Genomic DNA, 19,312 nt, shown 5'->3' with positions numbered 1-19,312 from the left:
GGGTTCTTTCTGTCGATCCATCCCTTCAATGCTTATTTATTGCTGACTTCTTTAAAAGGCAGTCTTGTGTCCTGTGCCTAAAAATAAATATGATGCTTCTGGAGGGCTGTGCATGTCATTCCAGCAGAATTGATTTCTTGCTTACATTTGGCTGGCCCATCAACACCGTATGAACCAAGCAGGGGTAAGACTTCCCTTCTTCCTTTATGACTCCGTTGCATTTGTGTCAGTGTGAAATGTTTACGGCCATTAATATGTGTGTTTTGTACCAAGCTGTGTATTAAAAGCACATGAAACAAAGATTGAATTTCGTTTGTAATGCATGCAGCTGATGGCTGGCTTTTGACTGAGAACAGCTATTACAGTAGTCAGTCACTTTGGAAAAATTACGGGTTTCTGTCCATAACCAGGATTTGTGCGTGACTGTCCACCACTTCTTCCAGGATGCATCTTTGGAAATCCTGTATTTAGCAGTGATACAGATTCTAGGGGAGCTATGGCATTCCTTCTCTGGACATGATTGCAGTGGGTCATTATCTGCTTGCAATAAGGCAGTTAAAGTGGCTCTTTGGAAGGTGGGAGTGTAACTTTGTGGTGCCACATGCAGCCACAGAGCGATTTTGCTCAGTAACAGACATAAGGAGAGTGTGGTACAGATATGAGAGCAATGCAGTGTGGGATCAGTTATTTCTCTTATCTTTATACATTAAAAACTAAAAAGACCTATGTTTGTAGTATGTGCAAGTCGTCCTAAAGGTTTGCACAATTTGGTCTCAAGGTCTCCCCATGGGATGTTAGACTAGAGGAATGCAGGGGATCAATAGAAGGATGTGCTCTCTCTTCCATCAGACTTTTCTTTGCGAGTCTATACAACTTCTTCAGCTGTTCTGTGCACCATATATTTTCTCTTCTTTTACAGTGGGGGAGGCTAATAAGCAGCGCACAGGATTTGATTTTCATCAGGGTGCTCTTGAAATTGTCAGGTGGGAAATAAGCAATCTGCCAGAATCATTAAGTACTGGTTAATCTTTCTCTGCTCTGTGTATTTTCCAGTATCTGGAGGAAATTTGATCACCAGTTTCAGGAAAGTGATTTCCTCTGGGATTTAATGTGTAAAACTGGTCTTTTGTCATGTCTAGAGGTGCACCACTTTCCATCCTTATTCCCTATGGGGGATTTAGCTTTTATTTAATCTTTCCCATTCACCTATTGACTGGGCATATTAGTAAGAAAACAGTTTCCTTGTGTTAATTCTCTCCTCCTCTTTCCATAGATACATATATTTGAAGATTTTTTTTCTCTATCATAATTATATTCTGGTTATTTCTGAGTTGATGCTAATGCTTACAAAAAAAAACAACACCACAAAAAAAAAAAAACTTGACAGAATCAGCCAGAAAAAATAAAAAATATTCAAGTGGTGTGTTATCCTACATTGTTCTCCTCAAGGCATCTTAGACCTGATCTGCAACACCCTCTGCTGTTGCATCACAAAGTGCTTGGAAGAAGACATGTTGTTCTGCCAGCTATGTGGTGGTCCCACAAAGCAGCAGATTAATTTGGGCCAAAGCTGAGCTTTTGTTGCAGCTAACACTTACAGATTAAATCTATACAGTTTACAGTACTGCCTGCTGACCTGCTGCTCCACTTGAAATTCTCTTGCTTTCCTCTTTCTGCATAAAGAAAGATTTTCTAGAACTTGTCTTTTTGTCAGCTGAATATAACAAGATGAGGAAAACACAGTGAAGGACATGTACAGGAAGGCGATCCACTGCAACAAGCAGTTCTGGATTAGAGGCAATTCAAACACTGGATTTGTAAAGCTGCCCTGAAGCAAAAAGTAGCTGAAGGACAGTTTCAATCCAGCATTGCTTTAGTGGATTATGTAGGTTAGAAATCACAGTACGAAATTGCAATCATTGTCCCGCCAACATCATAATCTAAGCTATTTTAAAAGCACCCTCTTGCTATAGGAAGCAAAATGCCTGATGTTATGAAACCCATAAAATCTCAATCTCATTTAAGATGCATCTGCAGGAGTTGTGGGTTAAACCCCTTCTTCCTGAAGTTGGAACTCTCCTCACTCGTTACAGGTGCTTTGGGTTGTTTCCAGATCACTGCAGCTCCCATCTAAGCAAATTTCTTGTTATTGGGAACCTTCAGTTTAGGTTGATACTTAAGAAATCAGAAAATACAGAAACTTTTGCTCATCTCTCTTTCTTTGAACTATGCAGGTCATAGTCAAAATTTTTTGTTTCTTTTGTGTCAGTAGTAAAATTTCTCATCTGAAACATTATAACATTTTTCAAGAAACACTTGCTCAGTGCTCTCTTAGGAGAAAAAAGCCTGTAGTTGTTTTACCTTCAAAAATATTTTTTCTGCTATTGTTCAGAAACAGATCATTAAAACTGTGGCTCTGTGGTCAGATAGATGGTGGGACATTTTCATCAGGGAGCACAGAAATGTGAGTGAAGGTGTCTATCTGTATACCTGATGACACAGATAACTGTGAAGAGCAATATGAATTTAGCACTTTTCTTGTTGATGCTAATGATTTGTCTGACAGAAGCTGGCAGAAAGAAACTGTGAAGAAAGGTGAAGTATTAGAAAAACTTGGCACTTCAACATAACAGAAAATTTTAGTGTCAGAGGACACTAGGAAGATAACTTCCTTCATTGCATTATCAAAAAGTTTGCCTTCAGCTAATCCATATAACAAGTATTTTGACTTGTGTGTTCTCTAACCATGTGTAACAAAATGTGAAAGCTCTTTGTGGTGCTAAAGTTTTCATTGGAACCAATCTGGTTTTATCTTGTACAATACTTTAGAGCTATGGGCTTCCTGTTTTTCTGCATCTCCACTCTCTCCTTGAAATTAAGAATTTTCTTAATGTTGATACCAAGGCAAGAATTGCAAAAGACTCTCTTTTTCGATGCCTATCTTGTCTGAAGTTACAAACTTGTCTTGCCTTGACAGCCAAAACTGGCTTTGACAAGAGATTAAAAAAGCAGGAATGGGGGCAGCAGACAGGTTGTGAAATCAATATATGGATGAACAGATGGGTAGAATAAATTTTAAAAAAATGTTATTGTGTTTAATGGTTTTCTTTGCTAACACAGTAAAATTTGCTAAAAATTTTGGTTTTTTTCTCCCAGCATTGAATCAGATAAGATCCAATTGCAGAGCCTTAGATTATATTTATTTCAAAGTTTGAAAGTATTCCTCAACTCTTAGAAAGGCCTAAAATAGTTTTAACGAAACTTGACATGTGAAATCTCTCATCACTCTCAGGAGGACAACTAAAGGAAAAAAAGAAATGGTCAGTCCTGTTCATTTTGCTGGCTATAGCTCACTTCTGTAACCTGGCTCTTAGCCAGAACATAGAGAATACTTACACAGTTCCTCTTGAAATGGGCACATGTGGGTTTCATATCCTTGGTGTTTTTAAGTGGCAAAAAATACATACTATACTCAGCAAAACAGAGTTTTATTCTGCCTTGTCAACTTCTGTGGCATGGGGCAAAAGTTAACAGCATCTAGTGTAAAACAATAGGCAATAAAATGTTTTTTTATCACCTCAGAAATGACCCATAGCCTCACACCTCTCTGCAGGAGTTCATAAATTTTCTTTGGCACCAGAAGCCCTATAAAACACTTCTTCCCAATACCAGGAAAACCCCCTTTGTTTCCTGAAAGTTGCATTTTGTGTGGAGAATGTGTAGATCTTACTCCACAACAAGAAGACTGACTTAAAGCTTTTCAGACAGTGAATTTTACTGAGTGCAGTGAAACAACTCACACTGTTAGCTGAAAGAAAATATATTGTTCAGGTAAATTGTAAAAAGTATTTTTTTAAATGCAATGAAAATTTGATTCTCATGAGAATCGCATATACAGGGAATGTTTTAAACTGTAGTAATATTATCCCTTGTAATATAAATTTTCCTGTTTTTTAAATCCATTATGTTAATGAATGTTAATGATACAGTCTTGACATTTTCTGTTGATAAGTTTCCCCTTCTCCTTAAACCCAACGAGGAGAGAGATGCTGCCATTTGTCTTTATTGCAGAGCTGAGGTCCTGAGAGGCAGGGCATTTTTGATGGAGTTAGGAAAAGAGTGGAATCAAGCTCAGCAGTCTTTGCACTGTGCTGAAGATCACTCCTGTGCCAGGCCAGCACTGAAGGTGGGACATGCCTTCAGATGGTTCAGATGCTATGCATTTGGAAAAGTTCAGGAACCAAGGGGTTTTTCCCTCTGAGAAATTGTAGTGAATGTCTTTACAGGCACAACCGCCAAGAACCAAAACTCTGAGTAAGAAATGATCATAGAACTCTGTTCAATGAAGGCAGTGCATTTTGTGTAGTCTTTAAATAGTGATTGTCTTATCATCTTATATTCTGCCTTTATTCAACACAAAATTTTGAAGGAAAGAAGAAATCAGGACAAATGATCTGAGGCTTCTTAGTCTGCTGGCTTCTTGTGAGGTGTACTTTCTGGAAAGGGTCGTGATTGGCAAGCGGAAAGGGAATACATTGGCTCATCTCCTGTGCAAAAGTGCCCAGACCTTCTCTCTCCTACAAGCACCTGCACTCATTATGTGAGAATAAAATCAGCATGAATTAGTTTTAATTTAAATACAGAGAGGGTTTTGTGGTCGTTGGTTTGGTTTTGGGTGGAGTTTTTTGCTGGGTTTTTTTTTACATCACTTCTAAAACTTTGAACACATTCAAATCTTTAAAAGCTTTAGAGATTCCAAATATGCTGTGTTTTCTTTTGCCTTGCACTCCAGAAGAGCTTTGTATTTTCACTAAGTAATACTCTGAAGATGAATCACTGACTATGAAAATTTTCTACAGTAGAGGAGAATTTTAAATTTCACTTGGAGGTACAACATGAGTTTGGACTTGGGAAGTGACTAGCTGTGTAGCACTTGCTCATCACGTTTCCATGTGTGATGTGAGGCGAGCTGTGTGTGTGAGCAGAGCAGCTTTGCCCAGCAGATGGAGCGATCTGCCCGCGTGTGCAGAGCTCCCAGTGCTAGCAGCACATGTGGATCTGCATTCTGCCTGGGTGGCGTTTTCTTATCACCCAACATCCTGTTCTGAAAATAGAAAACGTGAACAGACCATTCTTTTCTTCTCCCTTTGAAGTCTCAGCTTTCAGTACTTCATGAAAGAATGCTGTGAAACAGTGTGTGCTAAAACACATAGTTTAGGATCTAGGAAGAGTTTTTAATTGTATTTTCATTTCATGTAAAACAGATTCCCTGTTCTCTGTGTGCAAGACAGGCAGGGAAAGAGGAAGAGTCACAGTTCATATCCCTGAGGATATTTCTTTTTTATTAGGTCAATAGCATCTAGGACATTCTTCACAACTAATCTGTTCCTTAGATTGTTTTATAAAACAGAAGGTACTATCAAAAGCTGTAGATACATTATCTGGCTCTTCAGCCATGAAAATAAAAGGTTTGGAAAGGAGGGACAGAACCAGACTGCCTGATCCAGGGTGCCTTGAAATTAGTAAATACACCAATGAGTGATAAGAATAGCCAGTGAAAGTATCCTTTCTTTTTTCAGTCCCATAAAAGGATAATACATTGTTTTCTGTCTTCCAGAGGTTTGAAATCTTACTGTGAATAAACTAAGCAGTTTTAATAATAGGAGCTCTTGGAAGGATTTGAGCACTTCTGGGCTTTCTCGTGAATGTGTTTTTCAAAAGATCTGCTAGGTCTTTGGAAGATTTGTCTCAGAAACAAAACTTCTTTGTGGTGAGTTCTGAAACAAAGATTGACAGCTTATGACAGCTGTGATTCTTGTTCTGCTGAGGAAGGTGAAGCCACTCCAGACAATGTGTGTGTGGCATGAAAACAGTAACTCTGGCACCAAAAGATTTATCCAAGATAGTATCCATATCATTGCTAAAATGTGATCAGGAGTAAAGGTGTGGCAAGACAGTTTGCTGTGGCTTTCCAACCCACATGGAGTTTGTGTACATCCAGGCTCAAGTCCTTTCTATTTACTCTTCCTTGCTAGCATGTCCTTGTTACATTGAGTTAGCTCATATGTGCATAGTTACACATTGAGTTAGCTCATATGTGCATAGTTACACAGCAGAGCAGTTGCCTATGAGGATGCCTTGTGGCCCCAAATGAATAGCATTTTGAGATGAAAAGTGAGGCAGCTGACAGCCTGACACGACATTGACACTCTGAGTGGATCTGCTCCCTGAGCCCATAGCGCAGGGAAGTGCAATTTACATGTCCAAACACATTGCTGTGGCTCTGCTTTCTTCTGGAGTCAAGAGCAGGAGACATGGTTGACTTGGTTGACTTCATAAGTACAGCAGCACCAGCAATAATCACTTGGATCTGGTGAGAAACTTACATATTTTAGCAGGCCAGGATCATGGGCGTGGTTCAGGAACTGGAGAAATGTGGAATGGGGCTACTGTTGATCCACAGTGCTCCTTCCCAGCACTTCTGGCATTCAGAGAGGTTGGCTGCATTCCAGGTCTTGCCAGTGATTATGGCAAAGAAGGATATGGTTTCTCTTCTTGCTTATTACAATACTGATTTTTAAATCCTTATTTTAGGCTTGGATTTTCATGGGAGTTGAATTTGTGAAGACTCTCCTCAGAATCAGTTGTAGTGGAAGGTGAAGTCCACGTTCCCTTAAATCATTGTTTCATCGTTTGAAAAACCTAGATCAAATGTTCCTATTTTAGTAAAGTTTCTGGACACATGAGCTCATAGACTGGCTCTGACAAACTACAAGATATTGTAGAGATAGGCTGAGTGTGTTTTATAGAAAACTCACTTTCTTTGAGCTATAATACATACGTATACAGACCTTATGCTCTGCAATCTACCTTTCTCCTGTTCCTCTCCTCCACATTTTTTGTATCTCTCTTTCCTGTCAAATGGCAGGGTCTTTACCTGAAGCCAAACAAATTTTTTTTTTTGCATGCTCATCTGAGCCTCTCCATCATTAACAGAGTTTCCCCTCTCTAAAATTTCTGTGTGTCTGTAGGATTATGAGGACTGACACCAACTTAATGCATCATTTTTATCTTTTAGTGCAATTCCAAGACTTCAGCCTACAGATTTTGCATTTCATGCCACCTACTCATGTCGCTTTCATTCAATTTTCTTTCATCAGACCTATTGATGGGATGTCTGGTTTTGGATTAAACCTGCAAAGATGTAATTTCATACTGCGTTGCGGTAAACAAAAAAGCATATTTATGTTCTAAATCCTAAGTGACCAGTCAGACAACCCCTTACCTCTCACAAATCAAGAATTCGTGTGTATTTTTTTGTGTATGTCAGGAGATCATTTTGAAGGCTTGGTGCTGATATCTTCCAAGCAACTGTTGTTGTTTATCTAATGAACATATCAGACACTAAAGGTGTTCTGGTTTATAAGTGTGCTCCTGCTGCTCATCTGAGGTTGATTGCCCAATGCATCTTTTGAATATTTCCTGTTCCTGATATCACAAAATGGAAAACCCGTGGATAACCAGCTTTGTTAAACTCCAGCACAGAGGGAAAGCTACATTCAGATACAGCATTAGTGATATCTCATAAATAACCCAGGGTTACTGATGACAATATACCACAAACATTTTAATGACAGACAGTTAAAGCTTGCAATGACAGTTCATTCCTTCTTGAGTAACTTAGTAAATAAAATCATAGTGCTATTTTAATCAGTAGTATTTCAGCTACACCTCAGTTAGTGCTTCTGCATTTCAAATAACATACAAAAATTGCAGCAGTAACAGATTACGGAGATTGTTTCTTTGACAACTTTGACCTCTATCTAGGCAACAGAAGGCATGCCGAAGGAGCTATTAAATCCCAATTAATAGCCCTGCTTCTGTACCCAGGTGCAGCTCTGGTGTATTTGAACAGGTCTTCATTTCACCTACATGGAAACAAGCAAACTGCATAAGGTGGCTGAAGCTGGAATATAAAAGACTTTTATTAATAATAGGACCAAAACAACGGAGAATTTAGGTCAGTCATCATTGTGTCCCACAGTACAATTTCAGGGTCAGTGTTTGGGAAGAAGCATCTCTGAATTGAAAACTGAGTGAGCATATTTGGCATGAAGACACAGGAGCAGTATGAACCAGATGACAGAGCTGACTATTCATTTAGCTTTTAGGAGCATAAGGTAAAGTATTTTCTGTCTCCAAATAAGGCTATTGTACTTTTTCCTCAGACTAAATCACTGTATCAGTGGTAGAATGGGCTGCAAGTTAAAGTGATTATTCTTATCCCTAAGGCATCTTGCAAGAACAATGCAAGTACCATGAGTCAGTATCTTTGATGGCTCAGAAATGGTTTGAAGAATGTTAAAGGTAAGGTGACTATAGAAAAGGACTTTTACCAGTAAATTTGTACAGTAGAGACAAGCAGTCATCCCTTAGGAATTGCTTGGATTTTCATATTAATGCTGCAATTTAAAATCAAGTTTTTACAGTGATGCAAATTATCTGCTATAGTAATTAAAATGTTGTAATAATTAAAATTAGGAAAAAATGAGAAAGCATAAATTCTGACAAGCTAGGTGTGAAATTACATCAAGGCATTTTCTGGCATGCAACTTGCTAAAGGCATTAAAGTTAACATCAAAAATGTTTTTTTCCAACCACATCATGGCTGGGTCACCAACAAGAGAGTCAGGGAGAGAGTGGCAATGGGCAGCTGAGAGAAGTGGCAGGGAGGCAGTCTCAGTGAAGAGACGTCCCCAGGGCTCATCTGTAAAGGGACTACTTGCTCCCAGAGGACACAGTGTGTTGTGCTCTAAAATCATCTTAAGGACACTGTTGCTACTATTAGAAAAGAAAGGAAAGTATTAATAAAATGAATTTCAGCAAAGTGCAAGGGTCAGCTCTTGATGACCAAATTGTTAGAATGAAAACGAAATAAATACATTAGCAGTTGAGAACTATAGTTATAGTTCTCAACTGCTGCACAGGAGTCCTTTGGGTATGTGTCCCAGCCATCACTCCTCACTTGAACACAGCTTCACACCATTTCTGTACTATTTCCTCCAAACCCCTTTGCTTTACCTGCCCTGAAGGCAGTTTGTGGTGCTGGAGAGCTGACCCCTTGCTCTTCCAAGAGTCTTTCTTGGAGTTATGTTCCCTACTTCCTTTCTTTGTTGTAATTTCCCATCCTTTTTGATCTGTCCCTCTTGAAAGCTGGCTCTGCAAGAAGCTATAGTGAGAAAAGGGGGTTTTACTAAATATAGCTGTGAAGATTCCATTTTTCTTCTTTTTTCTGTTCTTGGAGTAGAATCACAGATTTTCAAATGCAGTATGAAAGAGCATCCTCCCCTCTGCTTCTCCCTAGGCTCATCTTCCGAGTTTCCTCCCCTTCTTCCAAACTGCATTCCCATTGTGTTCTTTTATTAGTATCTTCTTTCCAGTTTTCTTTTTCTATCTTCAACTTTTGCACAATTGTTATTTCACTTTATAAATCTTGTCTTTTGCATGGGACTATTTGCACTCCATTTGAATATCTTCTCAGTTACTTGCAGATGCCATCTATAATACAGGTAACTGTTAGGGTGTGGCATCTTTTCCTCCACAGCTGTCTTTATTCCTTGGCAGTGTTAGGGATGCTGCTGTGAGGGCTAGTATTCACCAGGGATCTCATTGAAACTGAAATTGCCAACTCTTTCGTGTGTCCTGTGATTCAATCAGCAGCTGTTTTGGAAGAATAGTTAAGATGACTTCCAAGCTTTTAAAAGGCTGCAGTCATCACCTAGACACCAACAGATGAAAGAATCAAAATGGCACATGGGGAGAATCTATAACGAAGTATGGGATTAATGGACAGTTGGGAAAAGTCAGTGTAGAGTTTGTAAAGCCTCAAACCATCAACTACTTCCTTGAAGGACTCAGCAAGCACAGGGCTATGAGATAGTACAGGTGTGATTTTCAGCAAGGTCTCTGTCCAAAAGCTCTTTAAGAAAACAGGTTATCAGGATAGGAGAGAGAATGCTCTCTTGCAGTATAAAGCTAGTGAAGGACGTAGGCACTCATTGTTTGGTAGCGTCCCCGTACTTTAAAATAACAGGGAGGTCTCGCAGGGACTGTGCTCCAGCCTGGAATAAATGTTCTCTTAAAAAGGTCTGACTGAGGTGTGAGAGGTCAATGCCGATATGACATTACGAGGAAGCAACAAAAACAATACTGAAATGGTTCACTGATTGTAACAAAGCAAAGCATAAAAATTCTGCTCATGTGCAGTGGAGAAGGTCTGTCCTTGGCACTCAATGCTCCAGTCCACAGATGCTCTGGGTCCTGATCTTTCTGGAGGTTGGTAGGAAAGTGCACAGATTGTCAGATGGGTGGGTATTTTTTTCTGCAGAGGGAAGCAGTCTCCTACAGAAGAAATTCTTAAGCGAAGCTACATCAAGTCATGACTCAGTTTTTCCAGATGGCAGAAAATGATGATGCAGAACAAAAAGCTAAATCCTGGCTGAATCTCAAGAGCAGCTGAAGGAAGGACGTTCACATTTGAAGTGCTGCCCTAACTGCAAAGCAAGGAGTTCACCCAGCTGTAGTTTGACTTGTGTTTAATGGTAGGTGATTCAGGAGCGTCAGAACGTGCCTGCTCTTGTTCTGATTTATCCATTCTCTTTCAAGTTTGCACTCTGGGTAAGCAAAAGGTGGCAAGGATGACAGTGAAGCCAAGAAAAGGTAATTTTCTGCAGACACACCAAAGCCTCATTTTCCAGCTAGACTTACCAGAGGAAGAAAGAAACTGTTGAGTTGGCCTCTGGTTTTCTAGCAGTGAGCAGCAGCTGTTTTGGTAGCAGTAGCAGCAGCTCATATAACAAATGTTTCATGATGAATGCAAACAAAAGCCAGCCCTGAAATTCCAGCTCTGCTATGTACGCATAAAATATAAAACCAGTTCAAAATAACGTAACTACTCAACTTAAGGGCTTTTTCTCCCCCTCTAAATAAATTCCATATGAGAATTAGTGTTTGGTCTGCTCAGTTCTCCAGGGCTCACCCAGAAAATTTTTATCATATAGGCTGAGGGCAAAAAGTGAGCACAAAAACAGACCAAGAAAAAATATTTTTAAAAGAAGTGCACGTGCAAAGAGGTGTGTGGTTTAGGCAAGGGTTTTGAGAATACCAAACATGCTTACTGAATTGAAATTACTGCTGATGTTTGTGAGTTGGCTGAATTCACTTGCCTCCAAAATAGGTCTTAGAGGAATCCTGTATGCACCTCTGTGCAATTTGGTTTCTGAAGATGACTTGTGGTTTTAAAGGCATTTACATGTTAGAAGAGTGTTATGCCCTCTAGCATAAATTTCTTTCCATATAGCTAGTGGGGGGATTTCTAGGGAATGCAAGTTGTTGGTGAGTGCATACTCAGGGGAAATGAGAATATTGAAGAGAGAGAACAATATAGTAAGTGGAGACTCAGGAGAAATACAAAGCTATCCAGGGGGCAGTGTCTTAAATTGTTATCATCCTCCAATTGCTTAAATTAAAACAGCAAGTAAATACCAGCATTTACCCATCCCTCTCTGCTCTGCTGTTTGCTGAAAGTCTGGAGCAGCGTCTGTTGTCTGCCCATGCAAGCCCTCTTGCTTTGTTCTCAGGCCCTGAAATACTCTCTTTTCTCAAACAGGTTGCTGTTTTTTCTGATCTGGCTTCCCCATAACTATGGGATTATTCAGCTCTATGCATCTAGCTGAGGAAAAAACCTAATTTCTTGTGCTCTGACGGATGAGTGATAAAATAATACAGCCTATTGTGCCTTTTGCAGTATGAGTCTATCTAATATCTTTTTCTGTAATGAAAATTTTGAGTTCTCTCTTCTTCCATTTTGTTTCTTTCAGCTGAATTTTGAAGGGGCTGTGAAGTTGTGTTGCTGTGTGATGTATTGCTGTACTGAAGGTACACATGTACCTGTAAGTCATTATGGGTATCACGTTTGGTGTTGTAGAGCCTGCAAATATAGGGCTTAGAACAAAAACTGTGTGCTTGTCTTGTCTCGGCTTCTCCTGCTTCTTGACTGCTTCTTGACTGCTTCTTGACTGCTTCTTGACTGCTTCTTGACTGCTTCTTGACTGCTTCTTGACTGCTTCTTGACTGCTTCTTGACTGCTTCGATTCATTTCCAAGCCAGCAGCTACATTATTTGATTTCTTGGGTTTTGTGGAGTGGACAGAGGAGAAGGAGATTGATAAAGAGGACTGTTGGATCTAGCAAAGAAAAGAGGACAGAAGGTGTGGGTTCTTTCAGGTTTTGCTTCTTTCTCACTAGAAAGAAGTGCAGCACGAGTTAGTGGGAGAGCCCAGTGGCTGGGCTGTGATGGGCCTGTGTGCAGGGAAGAAGACAGGAACAGGGAGCACAGGGACGTTGCTGCTGCAGAGTGTTTGGTGCAGGCAGGGAGCCACAGGTGTGTGCAGTCAGCCAGAGCCCCCAGTGCTTCGCAGAGCTGTGCTCCTGAGCCTTTCAGAATGTTAGCAAGGCTGCAGGTTTACTGCTTGGGCAAGAACACATGCTTTTTCTGTTACATAAAATAGGAGTGTGGAATCAATGGGTGACTGATACATTAATATACATCTTCCAAAAGCTAGTGGAAATTGGACATGACAGAAGTGACGGCATAGCCAAAGCAAATTTATTTAAAACACAGAATGAAAATATTCAGAGAAAACTCTGTTTTAACCTAAATACCACTAAATTTTTTCTGGGCAATGAAGTATTATTTTTATTTAAGTTTTCTTCACTCTCTACTGTTCCAACAAGTGCTCTTCCAATTTCACAATAGCCATGACTGATCCTTGAAGGGTCTTCAGACAGCTGACAAACCTGGTTTACTTCACTGGGTATTGACATTATTTAATGTCAGTGCTTCAATTATTTACTGGTGAAACTGAACTCTGCATGATCAGTGAAGAGAGGTAAATGGCTGTTTATCTCTCCGGGGGTTGTTTGGTGCCCTGAGTGGCTGTCTGGAGTTCATCAGCAGGAATATTCCTCACTCATGCTGTATACTGGTACTCAGTAGGGTAGAGAGGGATGCTGGCTAGGAATTGACATGCAGTAGTATTTGTGGGAGCAAGGATCAAGCATGCATATAAAAACAAAGTTTATGTCATCCTTCTTAGTGCTTTGCTTGTCTATCCAATAGGTAGATCTGTGCATCATTGAGTGCTATTCAATGATGGTGGAATTGTTTGGCATTTTTTTTGTGGGCTTCACTTAGGATTTTTCAGTACCCCACTATATTTTTCTGCAGTGATTCCAGGAGCAAAGTCTATGACCTTAGTTCCGTGTGGGGCACAGAAACATAGCAGAAGCCCAGGACTCCCTTACCAAGAGCAAAGGAGATGAATGAAGGGGAAGATCTATTCTAGTAAACTCTCAAGAAACTCTTGCCTGGTGACCAAAGCAACTGCTAGAGAGTGAATTATCTGCAGAAGACAGAGAATCTGGGGAAGGATTTTGGACAGTAAACTATGAAGGGATCTTGAAGAGGGTGAAGCATGGCAGGACCAGCTGGGGTAAGGGATGATGGCAGAACAAACCTGCTCAGGCACTTGGCAGTGAGGTAATTTCACCAGTTGCTTCCTCTATATTCTTTCCAAGATTTTTGGATCAGCACACTCTCTGGTCTTTCACTGTCCACAGCTTATATTTCAGTGTTTGAGAAGTCCTCAGTCTATTTTTCTGCACTGAATCCTGCTTCACAGGGACTAGTGTTTGTCTGATTTCACCATAAAAGTGAAAAAAACACATTATTGTGATGGGCATACATATACACACATCCTGATACACACAAATATCAGGATTCATCCAGCTATACCAAGAACAGCTCCTGGAGGACCTCCTTTTTGTAACCAGTTGGTTTTAGCTCTTATGAGTTGAAAATAACAAGAACAAATTGCATCTTGTACAATTTTGCCTGTTTGGTGCAAACATGCCAGTGCAAGTGGTTGATCACAAGAAAACTCAGTCTATTGTCTTATAACAAACAGCTTACCAAAAATGTCAGCCTAGTTCATCTTGAACTTTTAATAACAGAAGAGCTGTGAAACTGCAAAGTGTATCAGTCTGTATATTAAATTTCAGAATTGACTTGGTGCTGCCTTCTGCTACTGGTGGAATATGGTATTGGGTCTCTGGCAGGCCCCAGTACTTTGTGCAGTTGCAGAACACCTAATTTAGCTTATTTTAAGGGCAGACTTACCACTTAGCCAAAGGTTCTGCTTTGAATCATTGGAAATTATTTTCCTTGGTGCATGTTTTTGCAAGCTACTTGTAGAAATCAGTGGTTTGAGTTCCTGCTTAATTCATCTGCTCAGTTCACAGACTGCTTCAGTTACCCTTTCAGACCACATCTTGGTGTACATCCCACTTGTTCAAAAGAAATAAAAGTTAGCGTAGAGCCACTTGTATCTCATGTGCAAAAAGGGGAAAATGAGTCCCACACAACTTTTCATATTGTATACACATGTGTGAGTAATTTAGTGAAGAAATGGCACATGATACATTAGTATATTTTATTAGCAATTGGCAATGCCAGACCAATATTTTGATTTTGAAATAGTGGCAGAACTCGCCCAGATTGCCACTAAAATCAAAGCACGAATATAGCACTGCATCCGTGTTTCTGAGTCTTAGCAGGGAAAGACAAAAAGCTAAAGAAACAACAAAAGTATTTCGATAAACAGATGTCATCCACTTTAAAGTGCTGAATCTCAGTTTAATTTTTCCCATGCTACATAAACAGTCCCTTCACTTCCTTTAGCTTTGCAGTTTTTCATTTCCCACTGTTACTCAAACAAAATTACAAAAAAACCTAGTTATATTTATGAGGACTCTATATTTGCTCAGTTTAAGGGCTTTAGTTTCTTCAGTAAATATACTTAATAAAATTAAACGCTCTGGGAATGTGCCAAAAATGCTGTCAGCCACTATGGCAAGCAGATGGATGAAGTTTCAGCTGAACGTGACGTGCCCAGGTTACTTTGTTTATTTGGAATCTGATGACCACAGTCACTGGACATAGTAAAGTAGCCTGTGAGGAATGTGTTTTTAAAGAGCTCAGAGTCACAATTTCATATTTCTAGCACCTGTGGGTTTACAGAGCTTGGCCTCTAGACATTGAATTGGGTTCTGGGACCTGTATGCTCAGCACTGAGAGTGGATGTGAAGGCAGTCTAGCTGTGGCCTCTCTCACCCCATTGATTGCCAGGGTAGATTTGGCTGGTTGGGCTGAGTGTCCCCTTCCTCCCTCAACAGCTCCATGTGTGTGCCTCCCACTCGGTTGCAGAGGACAACCTCTTCAATAGATTTTTTTGGCTGGACAGTAGCCCGGTGGAGAAGGACCTGAGAGTGCTGATCAACAGCAGCTGAACATGAGCCAATGTGTGTCCAGGTGGGCAAGAAGGCCAGTGGCAACCTGGCCTGTATCAAACATAGTGTGGCCAGCAGGACCAGGACAGTGATTGTCCCCTTGTACTTGGTACTGGTGAGGCCACAACTCAAATCCTGTGTCCAGTTTTGGGCCACTCACTTCAGGAAGGATGCTGAGGTGCTGGAGTGTGTCCAGAGAAGGGCAATGGAGCTGGTGAAAGGTCTAGAGGGTAAGTCATATGAGAGAATGGCTTGTTTAGTGTGGCGAAAAGAAGGCTCAGGGGAGACCTTACCACTCTCTACAACTGCCTGGAAGGAGAGGATGTAGCCAGGTCAGTCTCTTCTCCCAGGGAACCAGCAACAGAACAAGAGGGAAATGGCCTTAAGTTGCACTAGGGAATGTTCAGGTTGGACATCAGGAAAAATTTCTTCACTGAAAGGGTGTTTGAGCATTGAAAGAAACTTCTCAGGGAAGTGGTGGAGTCACCATCCCTGGAAGTGTTCAAGGAAGGACTGAATGTGGCACTTAATGCTGTGATTTAGTTGACATGGTGTGTTCAGTCAAAGGTTGAACTCGATAAACTTGGAGTTCTTTTCCAGCCTTAATGATTCTGTGATTCTAGGACAAAACCTGATTGTGTGCATTGGTCACCCACTGAGCACCGAGCCTGTGTGGAAACATGTGCCTCATGGGCACTGTTGTTATGAGTAAGTGCATACACCCATCCAATGTGGTCAATGTCCCTTCTACATAAATGTGCACTGAGCCTCCCAGGGGTGAATTTTTTATATTTTTGGGTAGGCCTTTATAAAGTTGGCTTCTTTTTTTTTTCATTGTTTTTCTTATTGTGTAAACCCTGAGTGTACTGTTATCTCAGATAACTTTTTCATCATGTTTTCCACAGAACTTCATTAAAATATTCTGTAATAAAAAAAAATTCTTCTAGTAAGCTTAGCAAATTAAATAGGATTTTGTAGATTCTGATTCAGATTTCTTGTTTAGAGGAGTAGGTGTTGAAATTGGGCACTGAAATGTTGACTTTTGGTTCTTAATGATATTTTCTGTGTTATGTTGCCAGACAAGTTAAATTATAAGTTAAAAAGATAAGTTAAATCCCTCCCTCCCTCCCTCCCTCCCTCCCTCTCCTCCTCCTCTGGATTAAACTGTCCTTATCTTTACCCACAAGTTTTTTTGCTTTTGTTCTTCCTGTTCTCTCCATCCCCCTATTGCAGGGGCAGAGGGACACAGCAAATGGCTACATGGATACTTGGTTGCTGACTAGGGCCACCCTGCCTCAACAGGTTTTTCTCTTTATCTTCATAAATTTTTTAACATTGCATGTCTTGTGAGTAATGTTAGATGCCTTTATTCCACCACTCCTGAAGACTGCAGTGCAGAAAATTACAATGCAGAAAATTGCAATGTTCTTCCTCAAAAGCCTAGGTTGTTGCAGGTTTAGTGTTCCTTTTAGTAACCTCCTTCCCTTCCAAAATTGATTTATCTTGTAGAGCTTTTCCTAATTGCTGTCACATCCTTCCTGGTTTCTGTCTCATTTTATCCTTATTCAGAGGTGTTAACATTTACAAGTGCCCATAAATACTAAAATGGGAAAAGACAGCAGGTCGTTTTGTCTCCTGTTTTGTTAATCACAAGGGAAAGGTTTGCGCAGTATAACTTCGAAGCACAGTAGTCATTATGTCAGGTCTAGTACTGTCATTAAACTAATGTGCAGACTGTCCTGGGAACTTTGATACTAGCCAGTCCCTCTAACACTGGCATGAAATAACTGGTTGAAATACCGCAGACAAAAGACAATTTGCAGGATTAAGTGCAGGAGCAATGGCTTTTCATACCCTGTAAGTCTCTCATTCCAATTCACGTCTGCTTTCACAGTACTCAGCTAAGTCCTTTAGCAAGCAATAGAGTTCAGGCTTCTGAGAATGTACTTCCTGTAAACAACATGATAGATGGCAGAAGGATGTGCCCATGTATCTCTTCGCTGTCCACACTGTAATGTTAAATGGGAGTTGAATTAAAAAAGATTGTGGCGCAAGCTGTGTTTCCTCAATGCATTGTTCCATGTGCTGACAGTGAGAATGGTCAAGGTGTGCTGGAGCTGATCGTGTCTGTCACTGAAGACAAGTGAGGGTTACTGCAGAGGCAGCTGTCTTTGCTGCTGGCTGGTTCGGGTGCATGGGGTGCATAGGGAATCCTTTATCTTCAAAGATCTTGGTCTCGTAAGTATGTCAGAAATGCTATTTCCACACTCCTGGAAGAAAATGTATTGCCTGGAATATAGAGCAAGTACATGCATGTACATGCATGTGTAAATCTTGGCGGTGTTTGGACAGCTTCTAAGCACCTAAAAATGTCCTGTATTCATTTATATTAACCCAAGCAGATTATAATCATACTTCTCCTTGAACTGGGGCCTGCTTCCAAAAGCTCTCCTGCATATAAAGATTTGCTAGGGGAAGTCTCCTGCCACAAGTCACTGATACACTACATCCTGTGATAAAGCCTCTGATGGAGCACTTTGGTGCTCAGGATCAAACAGGTCACACCAGACCTAGGGATTTTCTTCTGCCTTTTCCAAGTTCCCATCCCTCACCTGCGGCTGTGCTGCTAAAGAAGTGCTGAGGTTGTCCTGAAGAGCCAGTGTATCTCCGTAACTTCTGCAACAGGCAACTTCTGCCAAAGATTTCCAGGTGAGACACAACCTCTCAAACAGCAGCAAATCCCAAGTGTCCCAGGTTCCTCATTGCAGTCATGGCTGCAGGCTCTGTTACAGAGACAGTGCAGAGCCCAGGTGTGAATTCACCTTGAGCTGGGTTTGATGCCTTTGTGGAAATCCAGCACAAGCCTTGGTCACTGTGAAGTCCTGAGAAAGCTAAATGTTGGCTTATCTGTCTCTCAGGCTCTTGGAGGTCTGCTAAGTGCATAGGAATTACTGTCTTTTTGTGAGTGAGGACACTTGCCCCTCATGTGAGTTTATTAGTGCAGGCCTGGAGGGCAGAGTGGGTTGGAGCTTCCTGGAAGGAGGAAAGATACATTCTTGTTTCTGGTTCATTGTGACCTCAGGGGGCATGAAGAGCCTGGCACCCTTAGGGCTTAGCCCTGTTGGGACATTATACTTTGCCTTCTAGCCTGAACAGTAGAAAATCAAGATGTTCCCTCTCCAGGAAAAGCACAGGGTGAGAATCTCATTAGCCACACTGTGAGATTACTCTCCTCTCCCAGGACTTCTACTTAATATAATTCCTCTTCTTTTTATTTTTTTCTCTTGCTGAAACAAGTCTGCCTGTGTTAAACAACAGACCTTTTTCCTCGGTTTTGGCCAGAGGAGGAAGCCTTTGTCCTGATCTCCTGGCAGCTGGCCAAGGCAGTCGGGCTGTGTGCCAGGAGGGGGTGAACTTGAAAGGAACAGTGTGTTGTTTCTGCTCTGGTAGCATTCTTCCTTCTTCAGCAGTGCTTCAGCCCCTGGCTGCCTTCAGTCACTCATTATGCACAAAAGAGCCTAAGGGCAAAAGAGACAATTTTCTCTTGACCGCCTGTAACTTGGAATAATAAGAGATAAAACCATTTGGGGGCTTTCAGTTGTCGGTGTGCCGACATGGTTGGGAGAAAATCTTCTTAGAACTGGCAACTTTCTCACAAGGGAGAAAAGAACTATGGCACCTTTTTTCCCTCTGTTTTATTAACATCTTTCATACAGTAACATGCATCTTCCCAGTCCTATATCTCCTGTCAGTTGTGATTTTACCTTGGCAGTCCATAAATTTTATTACTGGACATTGCTTTCATCCTAGTTAGTATTTTTACTTTCATTTTTCATTTCTGTAGTTATAAAAAGAAATAAGCAGCCATATGCATGCTCTTGGAAGACTTTAGGCTTAAGTCTGAG

The 19,312-nt window shown here is 40.8% G+C and overlaps 1 protein-coding gene across 3 annotated transcripts in view; it reads left to right on the top strand.

Moving 5' to 3' along the window:
- Positions 1-19,312, top strand: part of UST (uronyl 2-sulfotransferase) — a 153,227-nt gene that overhangs the window by 119,763 nt on the left and 14,152 nt on the right. The window contains exon 8 of one of the 3 annotated variants that reach the window (XM_085055590.1): positions 13,288-14,036. The exons of the other annotated variants lie outside the window; for them this stretch is intronic. Within the exon in view, the coding sequence (XP_084911716.1) occupies positions 13,288-13,382 (95 nt within the window). The 3' untranslated portion in view covers positions 13,383-14,036. Of the gene's footprint in view, positions 1-13,287; positions 14,037-19,312 lie in introns of those variants that run through there. 3 annotated transcript variants of the gene reach the window in all.

Source organism: Lichenostomus cassidix, chromosome 3 (genome assembly GCF_008360975.1).
Source record: "Lichenostomus cassidix isolate B80296 chromosome 3, HeHo_3.0, whole genome shotgun sequence".
In the NCBI taxonomy this organism is placed as follows: Eukaryota; Metazoa; Chordata; class Aves; order Passeriformes; family Meliphagidae; genus Lichenostomus; species Lichenostomus cassidix.
This window is presented reverse-complemented; position numbering and strand designations above follow the sequence as displayed.